This window comes from Orcinus orca, chromosome 12 (assembly GCF_937001465.1).
Source record: "Orcinus orca chromosome 12, mOrcOrc1.1, whole genome shotgun sequence".
In the NCBI taxonomy this organism is placed as follows: domain Eukaryota; kingdom Metazoa; phylum Chordata; class Mammalia; order Artiodactyla; family Delphinidae; genus Orcinus; species Orcinus orca.
In genome coordinates, this window is record NC_064570.1 from 81,310,097 (window position 1) to 81,336,341 (window position 26,245).

General features: G+C 40.2%; 1 protein-coding gene across 6 annotated transcripts in view; it reads right to left on the reverse strand.

Annotated features, from left to right (window-relative positions):
- SMAP1 (small ArfGAP 1) overlaps positions 1 to 26,245 on the reverse strand; it is a 143,547-nt gene that overhangs the window by 55,166 nt on the left and 62,136 nt on the right. For 5 of the 6 annotated variants that reach the window (XM_004270125.4, XM_049695437.1, XM_049695438.1 and 2 more), the window contains 3 exons: positions 17,754 to 17,829; positions 9,903 to 9,983; positions 5,462 to 5,542 (listed from right to left, as the gene is read on the reverse strand). In XM_004270125.4, the coding sequence (XP_004270173.1) occupies positions 5,462 to 5,542; positions 9,903 to 9,983; positions 17,754 to 17,829 (238 nt within the window). The remainder of the gene's footprint in view (positions 1 to 5,461; positions 5,543 to 9,902; positions 9,984 to 17,753; positions 17,830 to 26,245) is intronic. The other variant, XM_033428694.1, reaches the window with a different exon arrangement.

Consider the following 26,245-nt stretch of genomic DNA (forward strand, 5'->3'; position numbering starts at 1 on the left):
TATCCTCCTGACCCTGCTTCTCCCACTGCGACCAGTGGGGGACAGTCCTCAGCAAACTTGACCGCCTGTTTTTGCAAATAAAATTTCATTGGAACACACTCATTTACTGCTTTTGTGCTACAAAGAAAGAGCTGAGTAGTTGTGAAAGACACCCAACGGCCTAAAATATTTACTCTGGTTCTTTACAGAAAAATGTTTGCTGACCCCTACATTAAAGGTTTCTTAGCTATAATTCTGAAGTTTCAGAACTTAAAACATAATAATATTGTAACAAACCGTATTGTAATAAATAGCAATAAAACCAGAACCACTACTGCAGTTATTACCTTAAATTACCTTAAAAGGGTTTAACTTCCCCATCCCCAAAACTATTTGTCCATTTTCCATGTTTTGATATGCACATCTTTAAGAAAAGAAAAACTGTAAAACTCAGAACCTCCCAAAGGAGAAATTAAGATCTGCTCATATAAACTGAAAGAGAACTCATGTACATTCCTTTAGTAGAGTACTTCTCATCTACATAAACATATTTGTAGATCACTGGCTACTTGGGAGATAGCCTAGTAGATAAATCTAAACTAAGTGAATTAGAAATGTCAAACGTGTGACAGAATATTTTAGAAAAAGTCAAATTTATACACAATTTTCCAGCAGAATATCTAAAGCACAGCAGAGAGACATCTATTTAAGTGTCAAAAGCATCTGCCCTATTAATCACTTGATTCATTAAATTTTTAGGTTTTACCTTTCTCCTCTCAGAAAATAAAGTAAGCCTGGTTCCAGCTAACCCCACTGGCAACAGATGCTCACACAACACAAAACGTAAACCTTAGGGAGACCTAGGTACAAAATATAATTTAAGCAAAGTAGTAGACTGCTCAGGGAAAACAAGTGTATTTACAGAATGAAGAAGTCCCTACCGGACGCTTAACAAATCAGTAAAAATTATGAATTCACTAGTTAGGACAGTATGGGATGACGTTGTATATAAACACACTGCTCTTTTTTAGAGAGCTCTGGACTGTTCATTATAAAATGATGTAGAATGTACAAAAGGACTAAAAATTGCATCAAGAAAGGAAACTGAAGACATACATGTCAAATCAAAACACACATACACACAACGCGGGACTTAAATCAGAAGAAGACATGGGTTCAAACCCCTGAGTTGTCACCAACTGTTAGCACTGAGCAAGTCACTTTTCAGTGACTCAGAGTCCTTCTAGGGTTTAGTTAACTTTTTTATAAAATAAGAGAGGTAAGGTTCCTCCCAACCCCCCAATTAACATACTTGTAATCATTTATTCACTCACTGCTGTGTGTCACGAACCATACTAATGGCTTTAATTGCAAGTGGACTCAGAACAAGTGTCCTGGGAAAAAATAACACCTATCAAGCATCATTCTTTTAAACACATAAAGAGACACGAGATGGAGTTTAGCCTTTAAAAAAGAAATAAAATCTATTTTTCCAAACCAGACTCCATAAATTCTCTAACTAAACAATAACTGTAGTTTTTGTAAGGAATGAAGATAACACATACAGCTTTCCCTCTGACGTCAGGAATAAGACAAGGATGCCCTCGATCACTGATTCACAAACCAGAAATAAAAAGAGCAATAAAATTAACCACAGAGATAAGATATTTGCAAACCCGTAACTGGAAAAGGACTAGTTTCCTCTATATATGCGTGTAAGTGTGTGTGTAGATTGTTACAACTCAATAAGGGAAAGGTAAGCCATCCAATTTAACAACAGGCAAGAGATCTGAGTCAGAACTCCAAAAGGGGGATTCCAAATGGGCAATAAACATATGACACGGGCACTGGGCCTCATTAGTAATATAAGAAATGGACATGTAAAATACAATGAGATATCCTTATATACCCATCAGACTGCAAATAATAATACCTCTGACAATACCAAATGCTGTAAAGAATGTAGTGTGACCAGAATACATTTGGTATACACATTGGAAAATAGTTTGACGTTATGTAGTAAAGTTCAAGATACAGATACTTTGTGACCCAACAAGTCCACTCCTAAGTACATCCTAAAGAAATACATACTTAGGTGCATGTACAAAAGTGTTCAAAGCAGCACTATTTATAACAGCTAAAGCCTGGATATAATCCAAGTGTTTATCAACGATGGGATGCATAAAGTAAGGAACATATAAATAATGGAATACTACACAACAATTAACTGAGTAAACTGTATCTATACAGAACATGATTAACCCTTACAAAAACAATGTTGACTGAAAAAAGCAAAACACAAAAGAATATTTGTGGCATCGTTTCATTTGTATGTTCAAAAAACAGAGAAAAACAGTATTTTCTAAGTAATATTTCTATTATTTAGAAACACAGAGAAGGTAAATCTATTTCTAAAATACAAGGAAATGATTATCTCTGGGAGAAGAGAAGTGATTTAATTGGGAAGAGCTGGGGAGGGCAGCTTCCGGGCAGCAGCCATGTTCTGTTTCCTGACTAGGTGGTGAATACATAGCTGTCACTTCACATGTAAGTGTACATGCACAAGTGTGCATGCAAGCTGTACACCAGCCCAGCTCCTGGCAGATACCAGACAGCCAATAAAGCCAACTCTTACCTACTTACGAGAATGATATTCTGACTACTATTGCTAAGATTTTCACTGCTATTACTGCTAATTTCTCCTCTAGATTATACATGCCCCCTGAAAACATCAGGTCAGGGAGAACACAAAGAAAAACGCCTAATGTGAATGAAGTAAAGCTTGCTTGTTCTATTGTTCTTTCAGTCTCCCCACTGTTACGCTTGTAAATTTATCTTCCTCCTTACATAACCTACAATATCCTGACCACGAAATTCTGACAGGAACTAAAGCTTTTCCCTCTGGGTGGTTATTCCTTCCGCAAGGTTCCCACCATTGGCAACAGGAGTCCTGACCTCTGCAGGGCGAGCAAGAATAACAGATGAAGTGTGAACTGGGTTTATTTAAAGCCTAAGTACCGGACTTCCGTGGTGGCGCAGTGGATAAAGAATCCGCCTGCCAATGCAGGGAACATGAGTTCAATCCCTGGTCTAGGAAGATCCCACATGCAGCGGAGCAACTGAGTACGTGTACTGCAACTAAGGAGCCCACCTGCCACAACTAAGACCCGGTGCAACCAAATAAATTTATTTAAAACAAAACAAAACAAAACACACAAAACCTAAGTACCAAAGGGAAATGGTAACGGAAAAGTGCTGGATTCCTCGCTGTTCACACGCCCTGAACTGCTCTTCTCAAGCTCCCAATCCAGAGACTGTTCCCAGGTAACCCTGGCGGCCCCTCTCCACAGCAGGCAACAGAAAGCAAGTGTTTACATGCAAGACCATGAAACACACATGGTCACTACATCAAATGCTCACTATATTTGGATGGTAAATATTTTTTAAGAGAAAAAATAAATATATGATGTTTTAAAAGGGGTTAAATTTTACATCTTGCCAAGTACAACAATAAGGCATTATATAAACTCTGATACTTCCAACTTTTGGAAATAAAAGATAAAACCTACTAGTGATTTTTAAGTTCCTTTGTAATCCAATAGGAAATTGTAAGAGATTTCACTTACAGCTTCTTACTGATGCATGCTGAAGAGAAAGTTTCCAGAGCAGAATTAAAGCTATTTAAGTAATCAGGCTATAATTACCAACTTAATCACTCCTTTTAAAAAGTTTTATAATACTTAACATCTAAATTTAATTTGGTGAAAGGTAAGAATCTAATTCAGTAAACAATCGTTAAAACAATTAGTGATAGTCAAAAAAACTAACTTTAACTGAAAAGTACTTCAAAAAATATCTCAAAGAATTCCACTTAGCAAGTCTTCAGTATTTAACAAATTATTCAGAAATAAATTGCAGTTTATTGTTCTGCATGACCTTGGGATCAAAACATTAACAGGAATTATGAGATGGAAAACATCAACAAATCAATGTACATGTATTTATCCTAAACATCTGATACACACAAGAAACTGTCAGAAATACAAAGAAACCTAAGACTTATTAGTCCCCACCTGATTGATACCTAATCTCAGGAAACAGAACATAAACATGGATGCATCTGTGTTAGACAAAGAAATTTATCTAACAATACAATTAAACAATAATATGAGGCAGGAAGTAATAAAGTCAAATGTAGGACAATGTCACCAGAACTTTGAGGAAGGGAGAAAGCCTATGAGGTTGGGGTGTTAGAGGGGCTGGATGGACGAGGAGGAACGAGTAAGCCTAGATAAGAGGTGCGGAGAGCAAAGGACATCCTTGGCCAGGCAGCTCAGTGTCCAGAGGGATGGCGAGTGTGCTCAGGGGGCAAGACGCAAGTCTGCCCGGTATGAAGGACAGGGGGCGACTGCTAGGAGGGGGGTCAAGGGGCAGATGGTGGACGTGTTTGGTTGCTACATAAAGGACTAAGGAGCCTTGGGATACTCAGCACATCGTAAATGCAGAAGGCATGTTTATAACTTTCTGAAGGTAGAGACTGTTCTAATCAACATGATGGGAAAAGAACCAGTAAATACTGGCTCGCACACTTTAAATGGATGCACTTTGTAGTATGTAACTGATGCCTCCATAAAGTTGATTATTAAAATTTCAACAGTTAAAATCAAGGATGCTCCCTTTACTGACAAGTCCCTTACTGTGCTTCCATTCTTGTACGAGGAAATGCGTTCAAGCCAAGCCACCATGATTATTTAACCAAGCGCTTGACAGAAGTCTAATGGTCTCTCTACCTCTAGTAGGCCTGATCACTTCTATCCTGCTTATCACTGCAAAATAATCTTCCAGTAGAACCCTTCTGAATTAAATGCTGCCCACAGCCTTTCCTTCAAAAAAGAATCAATCTGGACCTTAAGGTCCCCTACAATTTGAGCTCAATCTACCATTCTGGTCTTATTTTTCACTACTTTCTATACACAGACATAGATCTTTCTTCAAACTCCACTACTCATTTATTTTTCTAAAACATACTTTGTCTATTTCCAGTTTCCATGTCCTCAACGTTCTCTCCACAGGATACACTCCTACCTCACACTTTAATCCTTCCTACCTACACTTCAAAACCCAGCTCAAGTGCTACCTTCAGCATGGAGTCTTTTCTGAAGGTCCCTGCAGGTATGTCTCCGCATCCTCTCAACTTTCGCTGAAGTCTGATCGTGCATGAAGCTAAAACCACCACTTCTTTATGTCAGGAATAATACTTGCCCTTGAGGAACTCACATGAATCTATACCCACACATATGTAGCCGATTACAAATCATACAGGACAAGCCAGACGGACATGCTTAGCACACAGTATTCATGCCACAAATACTTGTTGAAAGAATGATTATTTGCATATCATGAATATCCCAAAAGTCATTCATATAGAACTATACAAATAAGGTCGTAATCTTTGTAGATTAAAAAAAAGAAGAAATTTTACCTTTTCAGTTGTAAGAGGTTTTGCAGGCTTTTCTGGCTCCTTTTCTCTCTTTTTCTCTTCCTTTTTTTTTTCTTTTTCTTTCTAAAACATAGCCGAAAGTTTTGATAAGTTTACTTTTTAAAATATGTTAGCTCTTAACACATTTTTATTTTATTAGTTTGAGTCATCATTTGAAAAGGGTACAAATAAATATTCAATGATGACAACATCCAGTGATACTGAGATGTAAAAGTAAGCACAGCAAATTCATACTCTCATTGAGTATGTTGGTAACACAATAAAGAATAACTTTTCTAAAAAAGAAATACAGAAGTGAGACAATTTAGAACTTCTTTGATATTTCAGAGTTTGTTTTAAAGAAATGAGACCTCTATTCAATAAATTCTCACTGCATCTTTACATAAGGTCAGGCTTTCTAACAGCAACCATAAAGCTGAAATTTGAATACAAAGAAAAAGCAAACTAACTGATGGAACAGAATTCTTTATCACACAGATGAAGACCAATTACAACATGTAAACATGAGGAGAAAAGGGTAAAAACACTTTAATTTTTTAAAATAACACAAAACATTTTCAGTCTGTTACCACAGCGTTGTGATTTTTAAAAGTGCAAATACAATAATTTTCTCATGAAAAGAATGTTGGAGATAGTGCTTGGGGACCAGAGCCAGCTAACTAGTTGGCATATTTAATCCAACCCAGTCTAGATAAACTATAATGGTATTATAATGTTCACAATTTCCAAGAAGGTTGAAATAGGATATAATAATAAAAACTTAAGGTCCATAAAGATGCCAAAAAAAGGAAAATGAAGTAAAGATTAAACAAAGAGCATTCATAAGGCATGTAGAGGGAAAAGATGCCTAGAAACCTAGAACTGGGTGATACTGCAGCTGAGTGCTGACCTAGTTTCCTGGCAGCAAACATGAAAGATAAACTGGTGAACCTAGAAAAGGCAGAATAATAAACACATGAAACTTAGTCAAAATGCCTAGAGGTCGCATTTGCACCTGTGCCTTTAAAAGGGCGTCTGACACCACCTCTCTCAAGAGTAGAATTTTTGCTATTTGTAAATCAAGAAAGCCAATACCGGCAATTCCTAGGCCATAATGTAAGAGATATTATTAAAGGTCCTATGGGCCAGGCACTGTGATAAGCACCTTATTGTCTAACTTAATTTTTACAGTGATGTCTGGGGAAAAAGTCATTATTGTCATTTTACAAATGGAGAAACAAAATCTCAGGAAAGTAACACACAGAGCTAATCGTAGTAGGGCCGAGGGGCTGTGGGGCCCAGACTGTCAAGCGTCGGTGCTCCCTGCCGCCCAGCGGAGGGCTGCCGTCTATGCAGTTTTTCTTCCCCATGGGGACAGCTAACGCTTACTGGGCCCTTCCCATGTGCCAGACACCATATGACTCATTTAAATCCTCACAAGAACCGTATGAGGTAAGCAGTATCACTGCCACTGTGTAAGTGAAGAATAAACAAGATGTGCAAAAATCCTTCATATATTGCAAAATGCTTTCCAGATATTAGTCAAGTTTAGGGAAGAAGGCAATGTGGCGGATCGTTCTCACTACTATGCTAGGGATGAACGGTTCTGTAACTGCTCAGAGCTCTCAGTCATTTCTCAAGGAAGTCACCGTCATGAGATGGGGGAGAAGCCAGTCTTTCTAATCGCTATGATTGGTGGGCACATCTGAAATCACCAACAATAAAATAAATTAGTTAGCTATGTTTAACAGAGGGAGATGCTCTTGAACACTGGAATTTCAGCTGTCAAAATATGGCTGTAATCTACTGATGCCAGCAGCGGTTTTAGAACACAAGCTTTGAAGTAACGTTAAAAACATGGGCTCTAGGGCTTCCCTGGTGGCGCAGTGGTTGAGAGTCCGCCTGCCGATGCAAGGGACACAGGTTCGTGCCCCGGTCCGGGAAGATCCCACATGCCGCGGAGCGGCTGGGCCCGTGAGCCATGGCCGCTGAGCCTGCGCGTCCGGAGCCTGTGCTCCGCAACGGGAGAGGCCACAGTGGTGAGAGGCCCGTGTACCGCAAAAAAAAAAAAAAGCTGCTGAAAGACCAAAGAGTACTGTGAGAAGCTAAGTTGCTTTAAACTATTTTCTCATCAAGAATAAAACACAGTGGTGTTTGGTACTGTAAAACAGTAGTTCCTGAAACTTGGTTACTATATATCCAAATGATATAGTGAAACAGGAGACCTCCTGCAAAAGAAAACTGGAATGAATGTTCACGTCCTACAAGACGGAGAGAAGTACATCTTGGGTTCATTATAATCAAACTACACTTGAGTGATTTAATTAAAGATACGGTCTCTAAAATTTTTTATGCACTCTTATCTTAAAAAGTTGGGAGCATATATACTCTACCACATGTACGTATGTATTTATAAAGCACATATAGCACTATATTATACATTACAAAACATACATAAAAATAGAAATTTTAAAAGGGTAAGAAAAAGAAAGCACGAAAAGACATTCTAGTGGACTCTCCTGTGGGGCTCCCCAGTGTCTAAATGCTATCAGGCACGATGATTAGTGCTCAGCTGGATCAGACCCCTGCTTTCTAGGACCTGGCGGCAGGCACCACACAGCACAGACACGGAAACTGAGGGCTTCCACCCTCTGGACCAGGTGTCGCTGCCATCCTTCCACCTCCTCATGGCCACCTCCACCCTCCTGTGGTGCTTCTTCCCTGGGCCTGCCTGCTGACCTCTGACCCCTACAACACTCTGACCTCTAAAGCCTGTTCACCTCCAACCATGCCCTTCTTGCTCCAAACTGTCCGCCACTGTCCCGGGGACCTCCCCTTGCTCTGCTAACTCTTCAGTGCACCCAGCTTTCCACTCTCATGGCTCTCCCCGGGCTGCCGCCCCCTCCCCTCTTCTCCGACCCGGATCTCTCCTCTGGCCTATGGACCTGTGCATCCAAGCCCTGACCAGATACCCAGACGTCCCGCCGTTACCTCACACGCAACACACCCAGCGTTTAGTCCCGCCCTCCCTGCTCTCTCCTCATACCCGCTCAGCCTGGATCCCTTCTCACCGGGCAGCGCTGTCATCTACTGAGGTGCTCGGGCCCGAAGCCAGGAGCCATCCAGGCTCCCAAAGCGCCTCCCCAGCCCATTGATCACAAACCCCACAGGCTCGACCTTCTCGAGACCTCTGACAGCTGCGCTCGCCCTTTCACTCCCTCTGTCTCCACTTTAGCACCCCGCCCACCATTTATTCATGGACCAGCGCAACAGGTCCTCAAGCCTTTCCGCACCCATCCGCACGAAGTTGGCTCTCCGGAGACAGTGAAGCAGAGTGCTATGACCTGAAAATCCGATCTGGATACTCCTTCTGCCCCTGAAACTCATCAAAGTGCCAGGGCCTTCAGGACGAAGGCCAAACACGCCAGCAGGCTCACAGGAAGCCTCCTCTCCGCTTCTCTCCCCGGCCCACGCGTGTCCCAGCCATGCCCTTCTCCCCGCAAATCCCCAGTCATCCCGCCCTGCCCACGGGCTTTTCTCCACAAGATGCTTTCTCTGCTTGCACTGTGCCCTAGTCCTCACAGCTAATGTTTATGAAGAGTGTAAGTCGCATCAGAAGGACGCCTGCTGCGCTCAGAGCAGCACCGTGAGCGCACGGCAATCGCAGCACACGTTCTGCCGCGCTAGAAACCTCTGTAAAGTTCTCCGTTTTCCTCTGTTAGATGGAAGCTACTCCAGGGCAGGGAGACACACCTTGTTTACCTTTGTATCCCCCGTGTCAAGCACACCATTTATCAAGGAGGAGACACAGAAACACTGTGAGATGAAAGGATATCTCAAACTAATTCCCTAAGGTCAGGATGAGAACAACAAAAAGATACACAGTCAAAAAAATTAAAAACCTTCAAATATTGGAAGGCATGACTTTACAAATCCATAATAGTAGTACCGTGCACCCTAACCACCCCTATCCCACACACACTCCAACAATCATCACTGATGATTCTACACTCCTACGTTTCATCTATGTGATGGATACTATTGTTTAAAAAAAGAAACTTGACATTAACTTTCTTCAAGTGCTTATAATAACAGAAAGAAAACATTTTTAACCAAAAACCTTCCAAATAAATCAAAGAATTCAAGAGCAACTACAGAAAAGCTCCTTTAAGCATAAGGTGGTAATGGAAACAACAAAAAACTAATTACTTATTAAATGCTGAGATATATCTACGGTAACAATAAATTAGTCATTCTGAAATTAAATGCAGATTAAAACCCTGTGATCCTACCTGTGGCATAGAAAAGTATTCTTGTTGTATTTAACATTTTTAATACTGGCGACCGTTCAAGACATAAACAACTATTACAGCATCCCAAACGATGGCACATTTACCACCGAGCGCTATGGAATGAGGCTATAGCTAAAACACTACTACCATACCTCTAATTTGTTCTTCTCAACAGCAGCTTGTAGAGAAGGAGAGGATACCAAAGGCTGAAGAGGAGCATCAGAGGAGGAAATCTGTGGAATGCAGATGAAAAGTCAGGAGAAAAAAACAAAAAGAAGACAATCAGAATTATAGGCACAGGAAAGAAACACACACTCGTGTATTTCAGAGATACAGAAGCACTCAGAGGTATGTTAAATGAAAATAATGCATCAAGAGAAAAGTCTTGCTTTCTAAATGCTTCCATGTGGAATTTCTATAAGTAAAAGTACTTACTACAGAAGAGTGTACGATTTAAAATGGATTTCACTATGACATAAATATAAAATGCACTCAGACAAGATCATCCCCCCGCAAAGTACGTGAAGAACAACTAAGCGTCACTGGTGGTTCCCTTTCCATCAGCGCTACTGCCAAGGTGCTCATGCTCCGAAGCGAAGACACACCGTTCCAAGTGGCCGGAGAGCACGAGCGAGTTCTCGTTCTTACCGTAACTGCTTCAAGAATGGAAAATAACACAGAGCTGAAACAGTAAAAGTCAAGTTTTAATCAACTGTTTAAGAAAACAGAAAGAAGGATGGGAGAAAAAAGAGTGGATTAATGGAGCATAACAGCTGAGCAGCAGACAAGACTTATCGTGAAGCCACTCCTACACTTCCTTAAGCTCCGTGCACACACACACCATCACCAGGGCTGCCCTGGCTGAATTACCCCAAAGCACTATGAGACAGTTACATATGCAGCAAAGGCAATTTATACATGGAGACAATTTCGTCTAAAAGCCTTTTCACACATCTGCCTACCCAATTCCTACATGCGTGGTTCATCACTTTAAAGTAAGCGTTATCTTCCTGCCCTCTTCACTGCCAAAATATAACTGAAATACGTTTACAAAATACGTAGTAGATCTTTGGAGCCATAAAACTGACATCTCTATATTGCCCTACCATACCAACAGTGCCTACGAGGAATCTTTAAAAATAAAAGGTGCGATTATAGAAAGGTCATTATGATGTCAAAATAACAGTGTGAGATGACAAGTCCTCATTCGAATCTGCTTGTTACTGAGTTAGTTACAGCCACAATTCTTGACTCACAACCCAAGCCCATAATCTTTAGGGGCGTTTTCCCCTGGCACACTGTTAGCTCTGCTAAAAGTATGCAAACTAGCCATTCAGTAACTACTGACTGAAATTACACGTAGAAGAAAATATTAAAAAAGACAAATTGTGCCTTAAAGCGCAGCTTCAAAGCTGGTTTATCCCACTGGACATTTACTTGCTAGAGCTATGTAGAAAACAAGAGATTAGAAAAAGCACATAAAATCACTTAAGATAATAACCTGTATCATAAAGACCATTTTTGCCCAAATTCATGTAAAAGCTGAACATAAAAATGTAAGAGAGAAATAGGGACACTTAATATGTCGAGTGTTACTAAGTCAACATAATTCCCTGTAAAAGTGCTTGTTCTCCTTTCCAGAGGATGATAAACTGATTTGGCCACTTTTAAAATTCAGAAGGAGCAACATAAGACTATTCAATAAATATCAGTCATTTAACAAAGCATTTTAATGCAAAAATAAAAAAGCATTAATACTAAGTTCCAGCTAGGAAAAAACAGAGATGCTTGTTCAGTAGGGTACACATCTGAAAAGTCAATGGACAAATCCACAGGTGAATGTGAACAGACTGGTGTACCCATAAATCAAACTACTATCAGCCAATAAAAAAGGGATGGTCTAATAGTACACATGAAATCAGGGGTGAATTTCAGAAACATGCTGAAAGAACCCACACATCAAAGAGTAAACAGGGTATGATACCATTCATATGAAGCTCCAGCAGAGACAGGTACAATCTACCGTGATAAAGAGCAGATCAGTGGCTACCTGGGCCAGGGGTGGGAGGCCAGGGGCACAAAGCGACCTTCTGGAGTGAAGGAAAGGGTCTACGTGCCAATCGACTGTGGTCGTGCTTACATAGAGTATTTATTTTCCGAAACTCATTGAACTATAACTTAAACTGTCTGCCTTGTATTGTATGTAAATTCTACCTCAGTAACATTGATTTTTTAAAAAGTCGATGAGCGGGGTAAGCCCCATCATGCGAGCAAGGAATGAAGAACTAGAGTCTACACGTCTTGCTTCAGCTGGAAGCAAGAGACACGACAGAACAGAGAGATGGGGGAGAAGCAAAAGGCAGGTGGGGGGAGGAAAGAAAAAAACGCAGAGGCAAGAAAAACCAGGCGCTCATGTGTTCCTTCCAAATCTCTACAAGTGCTGCCCACCACCCCTGCACTGACCACCAGCAGGGACCCGCCGGCCTCCAGCGCCTGGATGAGCACTCCTCACAGGTCGCCTTGCCCAGGTCTTGCTCTTCTACAAACTGTGACGATAGCAGATGCAAAGGTGATCAGCACCTAGCCCTACTTAGGAGGCTTGAACAGTTCACACACATTATACAAGGCCAGAGTCTAAACCCCTTAACCAGACCACAGGTCCTCTGCCTGTCCCTGCCTTCCCTGACCTGCGACCAGGCATCTAGCCACACGCGACTCCTCTGGTGCCAGCGCTCCAGTCTCTGCCCCAGCCTCCAGGGGTCTCGGCTCCTGCTGCTTCCTCTGCTGGAAGCACCCATGCTCCCAGCGGGTCCCACCCGTCCTGACATGGCCTCCTCCAGGAAGTGTCCCTTCATCCTCCAGTCTCCTACAACGCTTCCCTCTGGCAGACATGATCATGTGATGTCCAGTACAGAGGCGATTCGTTATCGGTATTCTTCGTTCATCTGAAGTTCTCTGAGACAGACGTTGTTTCTCTTCTGTTCACCATCTCCAGCATGTGACATTCAACAGGTCTCAATAAATTTTTTTTAATTGACGAAAAGGAAACAGGAGGATGAGAGCATCTCAGAGGCACAAGCAAGAGGAGGCCCCACATCAGCAGTTCTCACTGTCCTCTGAAAGGGCACTGGCTTGCTCACGCACTTCTCTGAAATCTTATGTAAGTTATCTATTGGGGTGGCCAAAAGATTCGTTCAGTTTTTTCTCCAAGATGGCTCTAGTAGCACTTAGTTGTCTTTAACTTCATTCAAAACAATTTTGTTAGATTGTACTGTGACAGCTGTCACATCAGTGTGCATTTAAAAAAACATCAAAATTGGTGAACTTTTGCGTAACCATTTTAATACTGAAGATGGAAGAAAAAAAACATCCTTTCGGCACATTATGCTTTATCATTTCAAGAAAGGTGAAAACGCAACTGAAACACAAAAAAAGATTTGTGCAGTGTATGGAGAAGGTGCTGTGACTGACTGAACATGTCAAAAAAGTGGTTTGTGAAATTTCATGCTGGAGATTTCTCGCTGGACGATGCTCCACGGTTGGGTGGACCAGTTGAAGTTGACAGCAATCAAATCGAGACATTAATTGAGAACAACCAACATTACACCAAGCGGGAGACAGCCGACATACTCAAAATATCCAAATCAAGCGTCGAAAATCATCTGCACCAGCTTGGTTATGTTCATCGCTTTGATGCTTGGGTTCCACGTGTTAATGGAAGAAAACCTTCTTGACCATATTTCTGTGTGCCATTCCCTAATGAAACGTAATGAAAATGTTCCGTTTTTAAAACAAATTGTGATGGGCGATAAAAAGTGGATACTGTACAATAATGTGGAATGGAAGAGAGCGTGGGGCAAGGGAAATGAACCACCAACAACCACATCAAAGGCCGGTCTTCATCCAAAGAAGGTGATGTTGTGTATATGGTGGGATTGGAAGGGAGTCCTCTATTATGAGCTCCTTCCGGAAAATCAAAAGGTTAATTCCAACGGCTCCGAATGAGACCAACTGAAAGCAGCACTCAATGAAAAGCGTCCAGAATTAGTCAACAGAAAACGCATAATCTTCCACCAGGATAACACAAGACCACGTCTCTTTGATGACCAGGCAAAAACTGTTACAGCTTGGCTAGGAAGTTCTGATTCATCCACTGTATTCATCAGACATTGAACCTTCGGATCTCCATTTATTTCAGTCTTTACAAAATCCTCTTAATGGAAAAAATCAATTCCCTGGAAGACTGTAAAAGGCATCTGGAACAGTTCTTTGCTCAAAAAGATAAAAAGTTTTGGGAAGATGGAATTATGAAGTTGCCTGAAAAATGGCAGAAGGTAGTGGAAAAGAAGGGTGAATACGTTGTTCAATAAAGTTCTTGGTGAAAATGAAAAATGTGTCTTTTACTTTTACTTAAAAACTGAAGGCACTTTTGGCCAACCCAATACACTCATTGTCAAATTCAGAATTTATTTTGTAACTAGATGATAATTCCATTTCACTGGATTCCAGTACTTTTATAGAGAGAGGGGACAAGACTTTGACCTTGAAAACGGCGCTGGCAAAGGCAATCGTCATGCTTTACTGTCCCTCTATTCCCCACCCTTCTCTCCCCCACCCCCAGCCATGAGAGAACACGAAGTGGGAACTCAGTAAAGATCTCCTTCGGGAATAGGAGCTAATGTCCTCCCTTCAATTATTCTTAAGACCAGAGGTTCTTCTCTAGGCCACCACCGAAGAAACTCCCAGAGTAATCCAAGTGTACAAACGCACCTACTGCAGAAGGAAAACTGACCTGGTAAAACAGGTTTCCAACTACCACGTTCCAGGATAAGGTGAAAAAGTATCAAGTATTCTAAAAATACCAGTACAATTAGTTGAAGGTGGTAAGGCAAAATGCTCATCTATCTTTTCAAGAAAAGATCACATTATTTTCTTGATGATTTTTTCTTCTTACTCTCTCACCCTTTTTCACAGAATAATGTTATATAATAAAAATCTGGTGCTTCAAAATGCTGAAAAATACCTTATGGATTAACTGTAAGCAATACATCACTTCAAACCCATTTTGGAAATTCTTGAATATATTTTCCAAGTGAAGATTTGATCACGGCAGTTCTCAAATGGGCTGTCTCATGACCTTTCAATACACTGTGAAGCTTTACTTTTTCAGGAGTTGAGAAATCATTTAAAAAATATAGTTTCCAAAGCAAATTACCTTCCATGGTATGTGTTAGGTACAAAAGCTGAAAATACATTTACTGAACTAAAGTCATACAAAAGAAACCATCGATTAAACGCATCAGTAGGAGAGTTAAAAGACTATTTGACAAGCTTAACTCAGTAACCATAGCCACCAGATATGTAGAAGAAGCCTGAATTTTAATATGCTAACTTTAAAATCATTGGATAAGTCACTAAGAAATGCAGAATTCTGGAGAAATTTCAAATAGAAGTCCTATAAATGCCACATCAGTCGCCTGGCAGCCCATAATTTAAAAAGGGCTGACTGAAATGTGGCAGTATTAATCCGACAGAACTCAAGTCAGTGGTGCCAATGAGATACAGCCTCTGGGCAGCGTGTGAGCCCCGCGGTTTCTAGCCCCACCCGCCCCTGCGCTTGGGCCCCTTTGCTCCTGCCCCCCTCCCTCCCCGCCAGGCGCTCCTCCCAGGAGCTCCTATGTGTTAAGCGCTCCTGTGCCAGGCACACAACAGAAATGCAGCGGGCCCTACCTTATTTAACTCCCATAAGAATACTGTCAAAAGTGGATGCCGTGATCATCCCTATTCCACAGAAGAGGAAACTAAAACTGTAACAAGAAGAAGTAACAACAACAACAAAAGCCCAACTTGAAACTGCTATTTCAGGGTAATCTTAAATCACCACCTGATCATTCATCATCTAAGTTTCTCATCCCTATCAGGAAGGACATCTTAAAATTTATTGCAATTCACACTGTCTTAAAATTATTGCTCATTTATATTAATGAATTATATAATCACCAGTTAACTGTAAACAGAGCTTAATGAAATTACTAGTGCTAGCTCTTTTATTATAATACAGTACAGAAACATTGTTTCCACAATTTCTAAGTTGAAATAACGGATTTAATTTTACTTTTGTTGTGCTAAATACTAGTCTTTATACATATATAGATACACACATATAAAACAAAATAAGTGAAAGTTTTCCTGTTTTTAAACTTTTATATAATACTCAATTATATGGCAACTGATTGGAATAGTAATTTCATGTGAAATTCAGACTGGAGAATTAAAACCTTTGTGTGATGCAAACTCAAGCATGTACTCAAACTGCATTCAAGAGGTTACTTGTGAGGGATGAGAAGTGGCAAAGGAGGCAAGAAATATGTAAGATAAACTGAAACAAGAACAAGTGAGTGCTCATTTTAAAGCTACCAACTCCCAGCAACTATTAGCTGTTTTTCCAAGACAAAACTGAGCCAGTCAGGGGTAAGGATTAAATAGTTAGAGTTACCTATACATTTTCCTGGTGCAACAGATTTTCTTTTTGATGATTATAATAGCAAATGAATCACGTGAGGATGGAAGTATGTGGTGGGGGAAGCGAGGGGGTGGTGGGGAGGGAAAGAAGAGGCAGGGGAGAGGGGAGAAGAGGAAGAGCGAGGGGGGAGAGGGGAACAGAGAAAAGTTGCTGCTGGAAAAGGGCAAACAACATGGCAGAGCTCAACCTCATCTGCTCGATACCTGCTAGATCTCCTAAGAACTCACCTGATCAGTGTTGCCAGCTATGCTGCACCACTACTTACGGGGAGTGAGGGGCGGACAGACAGGACAATTTCTGTACTCAGTTTTTCAAATGTCCCCTATCACTCATTCATTAAGGAATACCAAGGAGGGCAGACTCATTCTGTGTCCCCGTGGTGGGAGAATTCTAAGGTGGCCACCAAAATTCCCACCCCTGGTTTACACACCCTGTATTTTAAAATGATTTCTTAGAATTTCATATAAAAATATATTACTTATGCTTTAAAGTTTGTCCTTTTTCCCCCACAATGCTGTAAGTAAACTTAATTTCATGGATGTGATAAGCATCACTCTCAATATTGTCAATTTTTACTGATTTTTCAAGAGATTTCCTCTCCTACACCCACTGTAAATGCAGCCTAAACTCTATCAAGGGTACTTTTGCTCCAAAATATACATTAATCATACTTTAAACATTGTTTTAGAAGATTTTTTTTAATGGTCAGAGACCATGTATTACAATATCCTTACTTTGTTAGTATTTGGTTGAATTTTTTAGTATACTGCTTCTCCATATGGACTGAAAAGGAAAACCAGCTTATATGCAAAATGAGAGGAAATTATTGTCTCTAAATTGCGTGACAGATGAATTAGCCACACAATTAACTGGCTTATAGCTTTATTATTAATCTAGGAATCAAAGACTTAAAAAATGACTACAGCCCTAAAGATAATTAGCCTTAAACAGCATTTAACTGGGATAGGAAAATTTAATCAGAAAGAAAAACTTAAAAAGGATCAGTGATATAACATATTTGGATCACTACAGTAAGGTCTCAACTATTACTTGATAATACTTGATAATAACCAATGAAAATGCCATGTTTTAATAAACTTATATCTGGACAGATCCACCAAAGCCCTTAAAAGAAGACAGATTTTCCTTTTTTGTTCATTTCCCGAATCTAGTAAAAACAATTATCTCTCCTCCATTTTTCAATTAGTGACTTTATCTTTTTGCAAATTTCAAAAAATTAATTAAATGCCATTTAAGCAGTTATCAGACTCTTACATAGAATATGCTCCTTTCTGAATCAAGGGTCCTGCTTTGTGAAAGCTCATTAACATTATATGACAAAAACTTCCAATATTCAAATTTTTTAAGTATGTAACTAGCACATTTTCACAATAAATAAACAGAGCTGTATCGTATGTTAAAAGTTCCACATCTACTCAACAAGCATCAATTGGCAATAGAGATGGAAGATTTTACTTACATTTGTAATAGCTATAGCATTTTTATCGTAGTATTTCTTCTTTTCATATTTATCTCTGATGAAAAATTCCACTGCTCTGAAAACAGATAACTTAAGGAAAAGCATGAGTTCAGTGACATGTACACTCCCCTTTATTCATTCGTCTCCACAAAGCCTGGACTTTAAATTCAATTTTCCTACTCTCCGGGCTGTATTTTACTCACACACTATTTCTGCAACTAAATTCTGCAACCTACTTTTCTTTCTGCCAAAGAGTCTATCTCTTTCAGGAAATTTTCCCCACTCAACCCGATTCTAAAAAGAAAAGTAACCACATTTCTCAATTCCATCACGCTCCACAGCCCTCTACCCTGACTCAGCTCTAAATTCACTTCATGTTCATTTTGGATTCTCAGTGTAAGTAAAGAAACTAACGCCCATGCAGCAACCACAGCGCACCAGACACTGTGTGCTGTCCATAGTTTTTTTCTGTTTTTTTTTTTTTTTTTTTTTTTTGGCTGTGTTGGGTCTTCGTTGCTGCATGCGGGCTTTCTCTAGTTGCAGCAAGTGGGGGTTTCTCTTCATTGTGGAGAACGGGCTCTAGGTGCGTGGGCTTCAGTAGCTGTGGCACACGGGCTTAACTGCTCCACAGCATGTGGGATCTTCCCGGACCAGGGCTCAAACCCGTGTCCCCTGCATTGGCAGGTGGATTCTTAACCACTGTGCCCAGGGAAGTCCCTGTCCATAGTTTTTTCCTTTAATCCTTCCTCAACACAGTAATGTGCATATTATAATTTCCACATCACAGATGAAGAATCAGCAACTTGGAAAGACTAAACAATTGTGATTTCAATACTTATGTCCCTTCCACCATACATGGCTGCCTCTGATTGTATCAGAGAAGATTCTCTGTATATTAGAAAAACGGTGGCTATTTTTTTTCCTGCAAAGGTTCTAGATACGGAGAAGTCAAGAAGCTAAAACCAAGGTGAGAACTATTCAATTTTCTGAAGTTGGGGGGACCAGCCCTACCTGTTGATAGATGAGTCATTTCTAGTGGGATCCAAGAGCCCTGAGTTATCTTACAGAGATGACTTCTCTTAGCAGTCCAACAACCATGTCTTTACCATATTCTACTAAAATGGAACTTCTTCCATCAGGGATTTGTAACTTTTTAATTTTTTAGTACCATGAACCTCTTTGATAGTCCAGTAAAGCCTGTGGAGATAGTGCTTTTAAATGCATAAAATAGTATAAATTGGGCACTGACTTAATAAAAACAAATAAAAGCCTTAAAAAAAGGGACTTCCCTGGTGGCGCAGTGGTTAAGAATCCGCCTGCCAATGCAGGGGGACACGGGTTCAAGCCCTGCTCCGGGAAGATCCCACATGCCACGGAGCAACTATGCCCGTGTGCCACAACTACTGAGCCTGTGCTCTAGAGCCCCTGAGCCACAACTACTGAGCGCACGTGCCACAAATACTGAAGCCAGCACGCCTAGAGCCCATGCTCCGCAACGAGAGAAGCCACCGCAATGAGAAGCCCACACACCACAACGAAGAGTAGCCCCCGCTCGCCACAACTAGAGAAAGCTCACGTATAGCAACGAAGACCCAACGCAGCCAAAATATAAATTAATTTTTTTAAAAAGAATGCACTTAAAAAAAAAAACCTTAAAAAAATGCATAAAATAAAATACATAGAATTACAAAGGAAATGAATTACACTGAAATACAATCTCTCTGTGGATCCCCAGGTTAAGACATCCTGTTCAAAGAGAAGTTAGCTGAAGCAGTAAAACAATATATTTTCAGTCAAAAGCTCCTTATTAGAAATTAATAAAAGCTCTTTAAATTGACAGTTGAGGCCATAGGTAATAGAAAGAGTTGACAGACAACTATACAGTGGGTATTAAAAGAAAGCACTCCAAGGGGGCCAGGGAGGGCAAGTAAGACAGAAAATCTAAACGTTCAATTTATTAAGTAAGCTGAATAATTGAAAGCCATTTTTAAAGATGGATTTTTATAAACTGAGTATGTGAAAGGTACTTTATCTCCTTTTGTCCTCGTAAACTATGAGGTAGGTGCCATTTTACAACTAAAACCAGGCACAGAAAGTTTAAGAAGTTCTCTGGGATTCTACAGTACAAGGAAGGGAGAGTTGTGATGATTCGAAACCAGAATGTCTGACTTCCACTTTTTTCAGAATGTTACTGGTCATCACAAGTTCATTTGTGAATCAGTCATTTATTTCTGCTAATGATAACAAATGCTTTCAAATCTAGAGAAGAAGGTCAAATGTGGAGAGTGCCTTTTATTTTCAAGCCTTGGAGACCCTTTCAAGTGAAAGGCCCCAGAGCTGTCAGAGGCTGATTATTTATTTAGATATGTGAACATTTTGGCAGCCAGTACCAAAAAATTACCAAAACACCCCAAGATTTTCATAAAATGCAAGAATGTTATTTATTCCAACTATTTCACATGTAAATAAGCTAAATGTTAAGTTCGCACATGACTGTAAATCCATGTTCAATATTACATTATTCTAGTTTTCTAACAGGAAAAAACGAAACAATCAAAAAGAGAGGCCCTTTGGATGAGGTGTGTGAATGTGGTGTATTGAGCAACTTTCACTGCAGAGACGACTATTTACCACCACGAAAGGGAAGAGAAAATAGAATTTACTTAGACTGATGTCATTTCCACTCTAGATGATAGGAAATATGTTTACTGTTTTTAAAAACTGTATACTATTTTAAAAACAGTAATTATATTTCTAGATATAAATATTACATATAATATGCATATAGTTATTTCTTAACTAAGAAAATTTTGGAAATCTAAATTCTTTATTTTTTTAAATTTATTTATTTATATATTTTTGGCTGTGTTGGGTCTTCATTTCGGTACAAGGGCTTCCTCTAGTTGTGGCAAGTGAGGGCCACTCTTCATCACGGTGTGCAGGCCTCTCACTATCGTGGCCTCTCTTGTTGCGGAGCACAGGCTCCAGATGCGCAGGCTCAGTAGTTGTGGCTCACGGGCCTAGTTGCTCTGCAGCATGTGGGATCTTCCCGGACCAGGGCTCAAACCCGTGTCCCCTGCATTGGCAGGTGGATTCTCAACCACTGTGCCAGCAGGGAAGCCCCTAAATTCTTAAAGTATAATTTTTATGTTTAAATATCTGGGAGGTGAACAACACTGATATTTTTCCTCCTTAAAGATAGAAACAACAGTCTATTTTGGATATTGTTTAAAGTGTACTACATATTTTTTTAATATTTATTCATTTATCTTGGCTGCACTGGGTCTTAGTTGCAGCATGCAGGATCTTAGTTGTGGCATGTGGACTCTTAGTTGCGGCATGCACGTGGGATCCAGTTCCCGGACCAGAGATCGAACCCGGGTCCCCTGCATTGGGAGCACGGAGTCTTAGCCACTGGACCACCAGGGAAGTCCCTCAAGTGTAGTACATATTAAAGCCTGGAAAGATTTTAATACTCTCATTTATGAAATGTTTATGACAAAGGAAAGATTGTTGTTTATGACCAAAATTTAGTTTTAGGAAACTAATCATTAAGATTAAAAATAAAGTATATAAAATAATTTAACCACTGTAAAACTAAAATATTGAAAACTATGATGGTTTTATAAATATCGATTTGAAAAAGGCAAACATTTTAAGTGTACAATCTTTTGTAGTGAAAAACAATACTAACATCTGATGAAATGATATGTTGTGTGAATTTTCAGAAATGACAGATATCCGTGAAATCTTAATTTATACTTAGTGTATTTTAAATAAATAATTCAAATATAGCTGAGTCTGGTTACTGTTTATGATATTAAAAAAGAAACCCTATCAGAAATTATCTAAGCAGTAAGTAATTTTAAAAACTTAATGTGAGATGAAAGCTGATCTGTTTTTCAAGGACATAAAAAAATTAAAGCATCAAGATAGGACGATGTACTAGGATATTCCTCATTATTAACATAAAACATTGCTTTTTAAAAAACAAAGCACACCACAAAGTGAACTTTTAAAACTCAGTGGAGTCACCTGAGAAGAACTGTGATTCAGGGCACATGCCACATCCTTGGATGCTCTCAGGCCCTACATGGCCTCTTAGGCCAAGAATGTATCACATGGTCCTCATGTATTTTTGTAAAACTTCCCAAAAGCAAGCCAATTCTTCACTGTTAATTCACCTAAAGAAACGCTGATTTATTCCCGGGGTCAGCAAACTTTTTCTTAAAGGGCCATATAGTAAATATTTTAGGTTCTGTGGGTCAGTTGGTCTATGCTGCAACTACTCACTTCTGCATTTGTAGCTCCAAAGTAGCCACAGAAAACTGATAAATGGATGGGTATGGATATGTTCTAATAAAACTTTATTTACAAAAACAGGAGTTGGCTCATGGGCCTGTAGTCGCTGATGCTTGAATTCTATTCCAACTCTAGTGGGCCAAGAACAGCCCAGTTGGATTTATAGAGGATCTCTGTGTCTGCAAACTGCCACTGTAGACAATGTAAGGGATTTTCAAGGGAAATTTGACAATAATTTTGCATTATATGCTGACTATAGCACTAATTCTCAAGGAAGATGGTCTCCAATGCATACCCTCATTTCTGGTACCAGTAGTGAAAATGACAATAATACTCCATATCTTACCAAGTTGTTGACGGTTTTGTGGATAATATAGATAAAGCCCTCAGCATAGTACCTAACAAACAGTAAGCATAAATGAAGTTAGCTTTTATTTTTGTATAACTTGGTATCAGTTTCCTCACCTTTAAAATGGCGATAACACCAAGACTCACCTCGCAGGATTAAACACGCTAGTGTGTGGAAAGACCTAAGAGCAGTGGGGGACAGAGTAACTACTGTTTAACCCTCAGCTCTTATTATCAATCACCATGCTCTGACAGGCAGCTCTTTTAAACACAGGGCCCACAGCAGAGGGGGAAACAGAAAACTGCTGAGCCAAGGCTAAGATGGCGTGCCTATCATCAACTTTAAACAGATGAGCAAATGAGAAGCAGCAACAAAAGAACCAATAAATTTGAAGATCAGGGAATACTTATCTTCATTTTCCAGCATCCAGCTGCCATTTGAGACAAAAGGACTTATTACTGACAGAGATCAATAATACAACTCCTCCCCCACAAAAAGAAATAGAACAGTAATATTTTCAGCAAATCAAGGTAAGGAATATACCAACGACAACGCAAGTTTAGGTGGCTGATTTGGGACTTAGTACACAAACAACGAAATACCCCAGAATACCCGCCACGCCTTTGGTCACAAAACACTCAGCACGGCACCCTTCACTGTCCCAATCCTCAAAACTAACAGACAGCAAGCACTACAGAAGTCCAGAAAAATGTTCACATCACTATGTGTTTTATCTTTTCACATGTATTTATTTGTATTTTAAGATTTTTCCTTTCTTTAAAGATGTCACTTAAAATACAAATTAATATCTATTCCCAAGAACAAAATGTTCCAGTTCCAGACACACAACACGGATAGCAGTAAAATTTTCAAAAGCTCCAAGGAGAATCACCGCTGATGAGCTCTGGTGCACACCAGAACTCATGGAACTGAGGTAATTAAAGTTATCAGATAAGACGAAAGATCCTAATGAAAATCTTTAATGTAAAGCTTTATCGCCTGTCATGCATTCGTACATGCCGCGTAGAATTAACCACAGGCCACATGAGAAATTACACTTTCACAGCAGCTTCTGCCTAACTTTTGTAAATTGCAAAGCTTTTAAAAAGTAACAAATCTTGTTAAGAATGCAGTGAGGTCCCATATTATGTGAGTTTTACTTGCCTCTAAGGATGAGACAACTATATTTAAATCAGTAAAAGTGCAGAGATGTTAGGCTTCTCAAAGAGCACTGAGCTTTAGAATGATTGATGAAATAAAGAAAAAAAGGGGACTGGTTTTACTAGTCTCCCTAATAATAGCTCCAAATCACAGTGTTTCATAATTAAAAGAAGGGATAAAAGTGACGTAGCTGTAATAACTAAGGTAAAAAACATTTTTAACACCTTTGTTGGAGTATAATTGCTTTACAATGTTGTGTTAAGTTTCTGTTGTATAACAAAGTGAATCAGCTATACGTATACATATATCCCCATATCTCCTCCCTCTTGCATCTCCCTCCCACCCTCCCTATCCCACCCCTCTAGGTGGTCACAAAGCACTGAGCTAATCTCCCTGTGCTATGTGGCTGCTTCCCACTAGCTATCTATTTTACATTTGGTAGTATATGTAAGTCCATGCCACTCTCTCACTTCGTCCCAGCTTACCATTCCCCCTCCCTGTGTCCTCAAGTCCATTCTCCACGTCTGCATCTTTATTCCTGTCCTGCCCCTAGGTTCTTCAGAACCATTTGTTTTTTTGGTAAAAAACATTTTTGAAGACTATAGTATTACATTAGATATAGAAGCTGGTCTCATGGTCCAAGAGATGTCATCTTATACTCTTATCATTAGTAGTCATCTATCTCAAATGTCTTTAGACAAAATCCCTCTTTAGTTTCTGACAACCTTAGATTATCTTTCTGTAAACAGCAAGAGGTCAACACCTCATATGAACATGACCATAATTTGCAAATGCTTTACAAGTAACATTTAGCTTGAAAAATCAAACACACATGCTTGAACTAACAGTAGCAAAGACACACATTATCTAAGAGCCTGACCTGAATCATACCAGGTACTCAAAAACTGACATTTTCACCTAGACCTTATGGTCTTAGCTGCAAAGAGTCCCAAACTATAAGCCTATCTATTTTTAAAAGCCACCCACCAGGACTCAAATGTGACAACACTGATTTTACTCAGACTATCATCATTAAGTATAATAATATCCAAGTGTCCCTACACACGAGGGAAAGTCTGGAGGCTTTGGGAAGTTTCTTAACAGCTCTTTGAGAACCCTACCCCCTTGCCTGCCAAGGATAAAAATATTATGCTCTATCTGAGCTGCTCTGAAAATTTAGAAAGCTAATGTATATAAAGTGCCAAACTCAGGGCTTGGCACACAGTGAACCCTCGCTGAGCAGGAAAGCTACTGCAGTTGTTTCCAATGCCACACCCTCACTTTGTCAAAGGTCAAGGACTTACTGATGCCAGACACCAATCAATTCACTACAAAAATCTCATCTCTCCTGAAATGTTTAGATAAGGACCACACATTTAAGGACATAGCAAAAAACACCAGAAAAAAGAACTCACCATCTCACTAATCCTTTACTTCTATTAGGTTCACCATAAAACGGATAGTAATTACTTAACAGAATTCCTACGAATGTGTACCAAATGGTACACAGAAGAGGGCAGTGTAAGGGGACACAGAGGTCCTGTCCTCCCCTGAATACCTTCAGGGCTTTGTCAAAGCAACACGGCATCATGGGGATGAACTAAATAACTTGGAAGCCACATTCATCCACCAGATACCACATAAAGGACACTACCCCAAATCTCAAGAACCTCAAGTAATTTACCCTCTTAACGTTCAAGAGAAGTCCAAAAAACCCAATTCAAACCAAACCAACCCCCAACACACACAACACACGCAACACACAAACTTCCAGACAAGGGAGATGCTTCAACTTGAGGGATTTTATACATTAACTCAGGCTTGGGGGTGAGAAGCAGAGAAAGGAACAACCTAATACAACCTGCAAGCAGTGGTAACAACCACCTGGAACACAGTTTATTTGCTCTGTGGTATCTCCTTCCACCATGCTCTCTTCCTCAGGATTCTGCCCTATGCCCTCACTTTCCAGAGGAGAAGGAAAACAGCATTCCCAAGAGTCTCAATAAAACCGCAAAAAAGAATACAGGACCAGGGACTTCTCTGGTGGTGCAGTGGTTAAGAATTTGCCTGCCAATGCAGGGGACACTGGTTCGAGCCCGAGTCCTGGAAGATCCCACATGCCACAGAGCAACTCAGCCCGTGCGCCACAACTACTGAGCCTGTGCTCTAGAGCCCGCAAGCCCCAACTACTGAGCCCGCGTGCCACAACTACTGAAGCCCGCACGCCTAGAGCCCGTGCTCCGCAACGAGAAGCCCCCGCAATGAGAAAAGTGCCCACGCACTGAAGCGGAAAGTAGCCCCCTCTCTCCGCAATGAGAAAGCCCGCGTGCAGCAACGAAGACCCGAGGCCAAAAATAAATAAATAAATATATTTATTTAAAAAAGAATACAGGACCACTGCCCTAGGTAAACACAACTTTAGCAAGCATTTTTCTATCACCTACGTGCTAAGTGACTCTCCTGTCTACACTGCATTTCCTGCTTTCTTTTAGGGTCCAGACTCCTGTTTCCAGCTTCTAGATGGGCATCTCCATGCATGTGTCCCACAGACACCTTATCCTGCCCAAAGTGATGGCTCACTGTCTTCAATTTGTAACCCTTACACCTTCATCTGGTACTGAATTCCTTCCCCGATGAAGAAGTTTACCTCACTCACAGAACCTTAGCCAAGCTAGGAAAC